Raw genomic sequence first — 11,310 nt, 5'->3', positions numbered from 1 at the left:
CTCGTTTCTTTCCCCCTATCACTGCGCCCGGCGGGCCATCCCTGCGGGAGGACCTGCCGCTCGGGTCACTTTCTGGGGGGGGAAAGCGCCGAAATTGCCCTTTTTCACCCCATTTCTAAAGGGCTACCCCCCTGACGGCGACTGCGCCTGCGCGCTGCGGCGCGCCTGAAACTACATCTCCCGGCGCCCCTCGCGGCGCGTCACGTGGGCGCGGCGGGCCAATGGGGGCGCGGCGGCGGGCGGGCCGGCGCCATGGCGGAGGCGGGGGGGCGCTGAGCGGCGTCGCGGCGGGCCCGGGCTGGAGCGGGGGGCGCGCGCCCAGGTAACCAAAGGGAGGGGGGGCGGGCGAGCGGCCGCGGGGCAGGAAGTGACGTCAGAGGGGCGGGTGGAGCGGCGGGGAGGGCCGCCGGGCTTCCCCCTCCCCCGCCCCCTCCCTCCCGGCGGGGTGCGACGTCACGGCCGTGACGTCACCGCGCGGCGCTCGGCCTCCGGAGGGGCGGGAGGGGAGGGGAGGGGAGGGGAGGGGAGCCCCGCACAGCCCCTGGGGGGGGCACCTGGCCTCCGGCCTCCACCAGGCCTCCCCAGTGCCTCCCAGTGCCTCCCAGTGCCCTCCAGCCTCCCCCAGTGCCCTCCAGCCTCCCCCAGTGCCTCCCAGCCTCCCCAGTCTCCTCCAGTGCCATACAGCCTCTCCCAGTTCCATACAGCCTCCCCAGTCTCCCCCCAGTGCCCCCCAGCACCTCTCAGCCTCCCCCAGTTGCATTCAGCCTCCCCCAGCGCCTCCCAGCCTCTCCCAGTTCCATACAGCCTCCCCAGCCTCCCCCAGTGCCCCCCAGCCTCCCGCAGCTCCATACAGCCTCCCCAGTCTTCCCCAGTGCCCCCCAGCACCTGAGCCTCCCTCAGTGCCCTCCAACCTCCCGCAATTCCATACAGCCTCCCCCAGTGCCTCCCCACTTCCCCCAGTTCCATACAGCCTCCACAGCCTCCCCCAGTGCCCCCCAACCTCTCCCAATGCTCCCCAGCCTCCCCCAGTGCCCCCCAGCCTCACCCAGCTCCATACAGCCTCCCCCAGTGCCTTCCAGCCTCCCCCAGTGCCCCCCAGCCTCCCCCAGCTCCATACAGCCTCCCCCAGTGCCTCCCAGTCTCCCCCAGTGCCCCCCAGCCTCCCCAGCCCTGCTGCCCCACGCTCGGCCTCCATCCCACCCGGCCTCTATCACCCAGCAGCCTCCGATGCTCCCCCCAAACCGCCCCCCGAGGCTGGCATCCTCCCCCCCGGCGCAGGGCTCGGGGTGGAAAGCGGCGCCGAGGCCGCGGCCCCGCAACCGGAGGCCGGGATGAGGCCGAGGCCGCGGCCCCCGGAGGTTATTTCTCAGCCTCGCTTTCCTCCCGGGCGGCCGAGGCTGGAAAATGAGGAGGCGTGCGGGGCGGGGACGCGCCGGGGGCCCCCACTTCTGGAAGCGAGACGCCCGCCCCAGGGGCTCCTGTCCGGTTTTGGGGTCGGGGGGGGGCTGGAATCACCCTCCCAAATGGTGTCTGTCCTCTTTTGGGGTCTGGTGGGGACGGAGCCGCCATCCCAACTGGTTTCTCTCCATTTTTGGGGGCTGGTGGAGAGGGAGTCACCCTCTCAACTGGTTTCTGTCTGGTTTTGGGGTCTGGTGGAGACAGAATCACGCTCCCAACTGGTTTCTGTCCTCTTTTTGGGCCTGGTGTGGTCAGAATCGCCCTCCCAACTGGTTTCTCTCTGCTTTTGGGGTCTGGTGGGGACAGAGTTGCCCTCCCAACTGGTTTCTCTCCGTTTTTGGGATCTGCTGGGGTCAGAATCTCCCATCCCCACTGGTTTCTGTCCGGTTTTGGGGTCTGGTGAAGATGGAGCCACCATCCCTCGTGGTTTCTGTTCGCTTTTGGGGTCTGTTGAGGACAGAGTCGCCCTCCCAACCGGTTTCTGTCCTCTTTTGGGGTCCGGTGAGGACGGAGCCGCCCTCCCGGCTGATTTCTCCCCGCTTTTGGGCTGTGGCGAGGCCACCTCTGTTCCCGAGGGCCCTGTAGGTGTCACCAGCACCCCGCAGCTCCCGTCCCGCCCGTGACTTCCCCTTTCCCCTCGCAGGCTTTCCCCCCCCCCACCCCCGGCGGGATGGAGCCGGCTCCGGCGAGGCCGAAGGCCCCGTCCTTCCTCTCGGACCTGGGCAAGGCGACGCTGCGGGGGATCCGCAAATGTCCCCGCTGCGGCACCTACAACGGCACGCGGGGGCTGAGCTGCAAGAACAAGACCTGCGGCACCGTCTTCCGCTACGGCACGCGCAAGCAGCCCGGCGTCGACGCCGTCAAGCTCATCACGGGCTCCGAGTCGCAGGTTTACTCGGTGCGCCAGCGGGACCGGGGGCCGGATTACCGGTGTTTCGTGGAGCTCGGGGTTTCGGAGACGGCCATCCAGACGGTGGACGGCCCCGTGGTGACGCGGCTGGGCACGGGGCGCTGCTACGTGCCGGCCTGCCTGAAAGCGGCCGCGCAAGGCGTGGTGGAGAACCAGTGCCAGCACGTCAAGCTGGCCCTGAGCTGCCAAACGGAAGCCACGCCGCTCACCCTAAAAAGCTCCGTCCTCAACTCCATGCAGGCCTCGCCCGAAACCAAGCAAACCATCTGGCAGCTGGCCGCCGAGCCCACGGGGCCGCTGGTGCAGCGCGTCACCAAGAGCGTCCTGGTGGTGAAGTGCAAGGCCAGCCAGAGGCACAGCCTGGGCTACCTGCACGCCTCCTTCGCCCACAAGGTGAGCGCCAAGACGCTGGCCGAGCACCGCTTCGTCTGCTCCTGCCAAACCCCGAAACCCGGCAAAGGCGGCGCCGCGGGGAAGGAGGAGGCGGCGGCAGCGGCGGCGGCTCCGCGCTGCGTCCACTTCTTCGCCTGCCTCTGCGCCTTCGCCAGCGACGAGAGCCTGGCGCAGGAGTTCGCCGAGTTCCTCGCCTGCGACGCCGCCGGCGGTAGGTGGGGGCCCCGCGGGGGTTTTGGGGTTCGGAGCGGGGTCGGGCGTCGGGCCCGCTCGTCCCTGTCGTGGGGAAAAGAGAGCGTCGTGCCCGCTCCCCGTTGGCGCTTCGTTAGGCGCAAAAAACCCCGCAAGCACCGGGTTTGCTGCAAAATAAAACCTACAAGCAACAGGCTTGCTACAAAGAACCCTACAAGCAACGGGTTTGCTGCAAAATAAAACCTACAAGCAGCGGGTTTGCCACAAAAAACCCTACAAGCAATGGGTTTGCTGCAAAAAAAAGCTATAAGCAATGGGTTTACTGCAAAAAACCCTACAAGCAACGGGTTTGTTGTAAAAAACACTACAAGCGAGAGTTTTTTTTGCAAAAAACCCTATGAGCAACAGGCTTGCTACATGGAACCCTACAAGCAAGGGGTTTGCTGCAAAAAAACGTACAAGCAACAAACCCTACAAGCACCGGGTTTGCTGCACAGAACCCTACAAGCAATGGGTTTGCTACAAAAAACCCTACAAGCAACAGTTTTTTTGCAAAAATCCTACAAGCAGCAGGTTTTTTGCAAAAAAAACTACAAGCAACGGGTTTGCTGCAAAAAAAAAACCCTACAAGCAATGGGTTCGCTGCAAAAAAACCCACAAGCACTGGGTTTGCTGCAAAAGAGGTGTCCTGAAGCAGCTGGGGAGCGGTTTCGAGCCCTGCCTGGGGATCAGAACCTAAAAATGTGTGTGAGAGGTGGAAATCGTGCCCCAGGCCCAGCTGTGCACTCCTCAAAAAGCTCTGCCCGCAGCTCCGGAAGGGTTTGGGGTTCCTCTGGGGAGCCAGGTACGGCTCCTGGGTTTGGTTCTGGGGTTTTTTTAGTGTGTTTTTTTTTTGCAAGCAGCAGCTCCGGACGTGCAGACCTGAGTCACGTTCGCCGAGCTGCGCTTTGGGGTGCGTCCCCTGCCTGGAAAACGACCCCAACCCCAAACATTTGGGTCCAGGCCCTGCTTTTCCTTCCCCAGCCCTTGTGGGGTCAGCGCTGCGGGGCTGCTCGGGGCCGCGGTTACGGCACCGCGGGGCGGATTTGAGCCCCCCAGGGGGCGGGTTTGAGCCCCCAGGGACAATGCAGAACACGGTGACGAAGAACCGAGGTGATTTTAAGGACCGGTTTCGTCTCTCCTAGGTCTGAAAGGCGTCGCCGTCCCCCCGCTGGTCTGCGGCCCCGAAGCCGCCGCCGTGCAGGCCGGGGAGGCCGCCGGCAAGCCCAAGAAGAGGAAAAAGGACCCGGCGTGCGGTGAGCGCTGGGGCTGGAGGGGCCGAAGGACGGAGGGGGTGTGAAGGGCTGCGGGGGGGGGGCGTGGGGCCGTGGCGTCGCTGCCCCCCCCCAACCCTCGGTGCCACCCCGCAGGGACGCAGGCGAGCGGCCCGCTGCTGGCTCAGGACCCGGCGAGCGGCGGCCTGAGGAGAGGCGGCGCGAAGAAGCCGCCCGTCGCCTCCTCGCTGAAAAGGCAAGGTGAGCCCCGGCCCCGAGCCGAGCCCCCGTTAAAAAATAAAGAAGGAAATCGGGGAGGTGGGAGCTCAGCGGGCTCTGCTCGCCCGGCACGTCGCCTGGGAGCTGGCCCTAAATCTGTAAGGCGGCGAGGGACGGCGCTGAGCGCTCCCGGGGCTGGATCCGTGGCGGATTTATTTGTGCCGAGAGCTTCTGGAGGTTGACGCGAGGCAGGGACGGGGCTGGTGTGGGCGACACGCCGCTAATATCCTCGTGTGAAGCGGAGAGGAGGGGAATCGGGGCACGTGAAGGCGGGAGAGGGTGAGTCAGGGCGGGAGAGGGTTTCTCTTGGGGCACCGCCGCCGTCTGCAGCGCCTCTGATGGCCGGAGCTGCTTGGAGGGACCCGGCCTGGCCAAAATCGGGGCGTAATTGGGTTTTTTAGTGGCCAGTGCTTGTTGGGAAGGAGCCGCCGGGGTCTGGCCTGCCTCCGGGAGGTGCCAGGGGGAAAGGAGACACGGAAAGGAGATGCGGACCCGGATAAGGCTCGCCGCCCCGGGGAGATTTTCCTAGGCGTGCGTGTGCTAACTGATCTCCGGGCAGAAGGCAGAGCCGTTTACATGGGTTTGTTGGCTGGCCAGGGCCAGAAGGGTTTGTACAGCGTGGTTTTAATCTTTTTTTTTTAACCTCTCAGTTGTAGTTTTTGCCCAGAAAGTGGTTCTTTTCCCCCCTGGTTTGTCGCCCTTCTTTTTGCTGGGCCGGATTTGCTCTGTTGCTGGCTTCCTTGAGCAGGTGAGCCCCGAAACAGGAGCGAGCATCAATCCCTGCGCCTGATGCCAGGGAGCTTTTTGGACCCCCCAGGACCCTCCGAACCCTGCTCCCGGGGGAGCTCTGGGGAAGCTGCTCCCCCACGGCACCGTGGTGCCGATACCCTAGCTCTCCCTGACCCCAGCCCCTTTATTTTTACTACTTCTATCTATTTTTTTAAAGCAGGACGCTGCTTTTAAGCTAAGCCTTGTGTTTCTGAGCCCCTGGGACGCCCGATAGCGCGGCGCCCGCTCAGAAAGGTTTCGCTCTGGCTCTTGTCCTCCTGTCTGCTGCCTTTCTGTGTTCTGCTTAACAGAGCCCGTTGCGCCTGCGCCGCCGGGGAACCGGTGAAGGTAAAATGGGAAATAAACGAGAAGCTCCCTGGGGCCAGCCCGCACCGCTCGGGGGGGGGCGTGGTTGTTTGTTCCTGCCCGTCTCCTTGCTCCTCACGCGTGTGTGACGATGGGGACTCTGATTTCCTTCTCTTTTTTCGTCTCCCAGGCTGTAACCAGCTGCTGGACGAGTCGCAGGTCACCCTGTCCTTCCAAGACTGGCTGGCCAGCGTCACCGAGCGCATCCACCAGACCATGCATTACCAGTTCGAAGGTAAATCGGGCTTCAGGAGGCGCTGCCCCCGAGCCCCTGGGGACAGCAGCGTTGTTTCCAGCGCCCCCTTTAAGCAGCCAAGCTCCTGGCAGCATTAAATAACTTTAGCCCGAAGGGAGGCACGCGCTCCGCTCAGCTCGGAGCCCAGTGTTATTTTTGCCCTGGGAAGTTTCTGTTGGCTTTGGTTCGTTCCCCAAGCGCGGCGTGAAGCTTAGCAGGAGCTCGCTGCTGCTGTTTGTGCACGGGGAAGGGAGAAACTCCCTTCGAGGTTATTTATGCGTGAAGAAACTGCCCGGAGCCGAGCCGGAGAGGTGAGGTGAGGTAAGGCGAGGTGCCTCACGTGGCACCGAAGAAATGTTGGGGATCCTCCCTTGCCAGTCCCAAGCCTGCTGCTGTCCTCGGGCCCCCCGCGGGCAGGGCTCTGCGTGGCGCGGGGCGAGCTGCTGCCTGTGCACGGACGGCTACAGGCAGCAGCTCACGTCTGTGAGCCCAGAGGAGCAGAAGTCAGCGGCGCTGCTTCCTGCGTGGCACTTCCTAAAGCTCTCAGCTGCTGCGCTGGAAGCCAGCCGGGCTCCCCCCGAGCACAAAAACACCCGAAGGAAGGTTTGTCCCTTTCCGAGCAGTGTAAGAACGCCCCAAGTTGGTCCCAGCGGACAACCACGCGCCGCTCTCTGGCGGCTGTTAAGTGCAGGGCTCCTGCGAGGCCTCTGGCCTCCAGCAAGCTGCTGCTGCTGCCGAGCTCCTCTCGCTCACTTCAAGCCCTTTATGCTGCCCCCGCAGCTTAGGGGATTGCATTGACCCCAAGTCCTGCAGGGCGGCTGCCGTGCCCCTGCTGCCCCTCCGCAGACCGGAGCCCCCCCGAGGGGCTGGGAGCAGCTGGCAGAGAGCACCAGGGGTGCTCAGCCCCTGGCGCAGCCGGCCCGGAGGCAGCACAGATATTCCTGGTGGGAGGGAGGTGGCAGCACCAGGCTCTGCCCAGGCGCAGGGCAGGGGGCCAAGGATGCAAACTGAAAGACAAGAAAACATAAGAAAACACTTCCCCGGTGGTCAGACCCTGGCACGGCTCTGCCAGCCAACTGGTGGGCTCTGGTGGTGGAAATACCAAACCCTGAGCAGGGAAAATAGGTGGACAGCCCCCCCGCGCACCCCTCCCTCCCAGCTCGTTGTCCCTCTGCGAGCAGCGCTGCCTCCCGTACGCTAACCCCTGCCCTCGTGTTTGTGACCGCGCAGGCAAGCCCGAGCCCCTGGTCTTCCACATCCCCCAGGCGTTCTTCGATGCGCTGCAGCAGAGGATATCCAGCGGGAGTGCCAAGAAGAGGCTGCCCAACTCCACCACAGGTACAACGGGGGCTTGCTTACACAGAGGGAGCTCTTTGTGTGCCTGCTACGGGAGGAAGAAGCAAGCAGCAGGAGCAGGCACTCTGCTACCCCTCGCTTGCTTCTGGCAGCTTTTTTTTTTTTGGAAGGAGCCCCACAGGGGTATGAAGCAGCCCTAGGGCAGAGGACACAGGCTAAGCAAGACCTTAAGTATCAGAGCTGCAGCAATAAATGCAGGAGGCACAGCTCGAAGTGAGTAATAGCTTCCCCGCAGCCTTCGCCCAGCTCTGCCCCACTATCCTGCTTTTGAATCAAGTGGAGCACAGAGCACTTGGTTTCAGGGAGCGTTCCCTCCCGCCCCACTGATGCAGGACGACGTTTGGGCACCCACGCGGGGCTCTGAGATCACACGCGGCGCGGCAGGGCTGCGGGAGCACCAGTCTGCCCCTCGCAGGGCGTGAAGGGCTAACGGAGACCAAGCTCTCCCCAGCAGCGGGCCAGGCAGGATTTACTCTGTTAAATCGATTATTGTGCTCTGAACTGGGACCGGGAGAGTCCACAAGTAAGCGCAAAGCAGCGTGGTTAAGGGTTGTCTCTGAGGCAGGGCAGCCAAAGGGAAAGAAAAGAAAAGCAAATTGCAGCACCAGCCCCATCCTGCAGCTTCCCCCCAGCATTTTGGGGCACCCCTAACTCCGTTTTCCTGCCCCCGCAGCCTCCCCTAACTCTGTTTTCCTGGCCCCCAGCCTCCCCTAACTCCGTTTTCCTCCCCACCAGCCACCCCCAACTCCGTTTTCCTCCCCCCCAGCCTCCCCTAACCCCGTTTTCCTGCCCCCCAGCCTCCCCTAACCCCGTTTTCCTGCCCCCCAGCCTCCCCTAACCCCGTTTTCCTGCCCCCCAGCCTCCCCTAACCCCGTTTTCCTGCCCCCCAGCCTCCCCTAACCCCGTTTTCCTGCCCCCCAGCCTCCCCTAACCCCGTTTTCCTGCCCCCCAGCCTCCCCTAACCCCGTTTTCCTCCCCCCCAGCCACCCCTAACTCCCTTTTCCATCCCCAGCCTTTGTCCGCAAAGACGCCCTTCCCCTGGGGACCTTCTCCAAGTACACGTGGCACATCACCAACATCCTGCAGGTGAAGCAGATCTTTGATACGCCCGAGGTAAGGGGGGACGGCAGGCGCTCCCCGCACCACGCTGCCGCGCGGTAGCCGAGCTCCTTACCTGGGTGCTCCCGTGCTTGCCGGCAGCTGCCGCTGGAGATCACGCGCAGCTTCATCCAGAACCGGGATGGGACCTACGAGCTCTTCAAGTGCCCCAAGGTGGAGGTGGAGAGCATCGCCGAGACCTACGGGCGCCTGGAGAAGCAGCCGGCCATCCGGCCGCTGGAGCTCAAAACCTTCCTCAAAGTGGGTGAGTGGGCAGGGGGCGGCGCAGCCCAGCGCACGCAGAAACCCCCCGGGCACTAAGGAATCCCCCCCCCAGGCACCCCTACAGGGGGGAAACCCCTCGAGGAAGGGGGGAGCTCCCTCCAGACCTCCACACAGGGGGAGTTCCCCCAGTACGGGGCCCCTGCACACCCCAAAAAAGCACTTCTGTACAAGATGAGGTTTTCCTCCAGCCCCGATCCCAACCAAGCCCCCCTTGACGGCCACCCCTGCCTGCAATTGAACGCCCACAGCAAGTTACACGTCCCTCCCCCCCCCCAAAAAATAACCTAGAAGCCCCCCCCAGCAGGCACAGCACCCCAAAACCCAACCAGCCTCCCCCACCCCGCCGCAAGGGGAGGTCCCAGGCCCTCCTCACCCTTTTCTCCCCCCCAGGAAACACCTCTCCCACGCAGAAGGAGCCCACCCCCTTCATCATCGAGTGGATCCCCAACATCCTACCTCACTCGCGCATCGGCGAGCTGCGCATCAAGTTCGAGTACGGCCACCACGGCAGCCGCCAGCCCGCTGCCTTCTCCGAGCAGCAGTCGCCGGCGCTGGAGCCCACGCTGGAGCTCGCCCCGCTCGCCACCATCACCTTCCCCTGAGCCCCTGGGCCACCGGGGCTGGCGCCGGGGCCGCCAGGCGGGCAGGTTAGCCTGGAAGAGACAAATAAATCCGGCACGGAAGGGCTGGTTACCTGCTCGCCCTCCAGCAAGAGGCTGCAAAAATAAAGCGTCCCGCTCGCCGGGTGCCCCCTGCTCCCCGCTGCACCCAGGAAAGGCAGGTGGGGGGCTCGAGGGGGCTGCACCCCACCTTTAGGGGTGTACGCGCCAAGGGTGGCCCCCAGCCAGGCACCACCACCACCCAGGGGAGCCCCAGCTTCAGCTGGGGTGAGCCGAGGGCCTTGGTGCTGAGCAGGGGGCTGGGGGGGCACTTGGGGTTCCCCCCCCCTGAGCGCAGCACGTGCTAAAGGTGCGGCGTTTGTGCTGTTGGGTCACTTCAGCCTCTCCTTGCTCCTGGATCTGGGGGGGTCTCCTCACGCTTTACACCCTCCCGCGGAGCCCAGCTCCGTCGCTGGCTGCGTCTTCCCCACGGGCGGGCGAGGAGAGAGCAGCCCTGGGGGGGGGGAGCAGGGGGTGCACCGCGGCGGGGAGCAGCTCTAGCAGCAGAACCGCTGCTCCCCACTGCCTCACCCCCAGCCTCCAGGAGAGCACCCCCAGGGCTGAACCCCCCCCCCCCAGCAGCTGCAGGATGAGGCCCCCCCCTACCCCTGGGAGGAGCCAGGCGCTGCGCGCCCCCCGTCACCCCCACGCGGGAGGCAGCACAGCACCCTCCAGCCTCAGCCGGGGCCTCCCCCCCCCCAAGGGCGTGGGGAGGCTGGGGACAGGAGGAGGCTGGGGACAGGAGGAGGCCGGGGCTCTCCCGAGCTGCTGCTGGCCTCGCGGTACCAGGATCCTCACCCCAGTCCTGCAGGGAGAAGAGCTCTGGGAGCTGGGTGCCAAGCGCAGTGCTCCAGCAGCCCCCAGGCCACGGGGGGCTCAGGGGGGGCGGTTGCTCGCACCCCCCCATCCCCGTGCCCCCCCCCCCCCCCCCCCCGTTGCCAAAACCTCACAGGCTTGAACTGATCAGGCTGACACCGCTCACCCTGCTACAGGACATAGGAAAAAAAATAACAAAAAAAATGAAATAAATCACCAATCTCAGGCATTTCTTCTTTTTTTTCTGGCTGCGTAGGCACAGCCCCGTGCTGCTCGGCCCCACGAGGATGGGGCTGCAGCACCCACAAACTCACTAAGACACCCCAGGGCTGCTCTGCCCCCCCCAGCCCCAGGAACTGCCCTGTGCTGACCCTAAAAGAGGGGACCTAGCACCCAAAGCACCCCCAAGCACCCAGGCAGGGTGGGAGCCCCAAAGCAAACCCCCAGGGGGGGTTTAAGAGGCTTTGGCGCTGCCCCTGCCCTGGGATCCCAACGGGGCACAGCCCCATGGCAGGTGGTGGACGTCGCTTCGTTAGCACAGCCTCGTTAGGGCCAGCCCCGGGCCCTGCTCTGCTCCTTTGCCCACCCGGACCCCTTTTCCCCGGGGCTTTGCTCCCTTTTGCGCCCCCCCAGCCACGTTGGTCCCGCTGCAAGCAGGGGAAGGATGGAGGGGGAAAGGGGGAAGGATGTGGGACGAAGGGTGAAGGGCACGAGATAAAGGGTGGAGGATGCGGGCTGCGGGGTGAAGGGCACGAGATAAGGGGTGAAGGACGCGGGGGGGGGGGGGGGGGGGATGCAGGAGAAGGGGGTGGGATGAAAGGTGATGGATGCGGGATAAAGGGTGGAGGATGCGAGATAGAAAGCTGCAGGATGCAGGAGGAGGGATAAAGGGTGGAGGATGCAGAATGGGGGCTGCAGGGTGAAGGGTATGGTGCTGGACGGAGCCAGCCCCGGCTGCCTGGAACCAAATTGCTCTGCAGAAAAGCCATTGCCAGGCTTGGAGCCTTCACCGTTGCCCCAAAAAAAAGGAGGATAATGAGCAAAACGGGGCGTTTTGCTTAGGAAAAACACATCTCTGAGCCCCGCACGGCTTCGCAGCCCCCCTGGGAGCAGCCTGGGGCCCGGCTCTGCCCACTGGGGGAGGAAGGGAAGGAGCAGAGCTGAGCCCCCCCCCCCACACACCAGGCAACATTGGGGGCGCTTCTCGAAACCCAAACCCCAGGAAAAAGGCGGGGGGGGACA

General features: G+C 64.5%; 1 protein-coding gene across 4 annotated transcripts; it reads left to right on the top strand.

Moving 5' to 3' along the window:
* The first annotated feature begins 197 nt into the window (after positions 1–197).
* Positions 198–10,297, top strand: LOC308182979 (uncharacterized protein C2orf42). Of its 4 annotated transcripts, none has more exons than XM_080568421.1 (10): positions 198–322; positions 2,102–2,972; positions 4,138–4,248; positions 4,363–4,467; positions 5,565–5,601; positions 5,750–5,854; positions 7,085–7,192; positions 8,223–8,296; positions 8,411–8,573; positions 8,984–10,297. In XM_080568421.1, exons 2-10 carry the CDS (start codon positions 2,209–2,211, stop codon positions 9,407–9,409), a joined length of 1,893 nt encoding a protein of 630 aa, XP_080424547.1. In that variant the 5' UTR covers positions 198–322; positions 2,102–2,208; the 3' UTR covers positions 9,410–10,297. The 4 variants fall into 4 exon arrangements, with proteins under 4 accessions (XP_080424547.1, XP_080424549.1, XP_080424550.1 ...); XM_080568424.1 differs by lacking the exon at positions 5,565–5,601 and having other exon boundaries at positions 200–322; positions 2,102–2,356; positions 2,609–2,972; positions 8,223–8,323; XM_080568423.1 differs by lacking the exon at positions 5,565–5,601 and having other exon boundaries at positions 199–322.
* The last annotated feature ends 1,013 nt before the right edge of the window (positions 10,298–11,310 follow it).

Source organism: Anser brachyrhynchus, assembly GCF_964034855.1.
Source record: "Anser brachyrhynchus genome assembly, chromosome: 26".
Lineage (NCBI taxonomy): Eukaryota > Metazoa > Chordata > Aves > Anseriformes > Anatidae > Anser > Anser brachyrhynchus.
The sequence above is the reverse complement of the archived record's forward strand: the minus strand, read 5'-3'. Positions and strand labels throughout refer to the sequence as shown.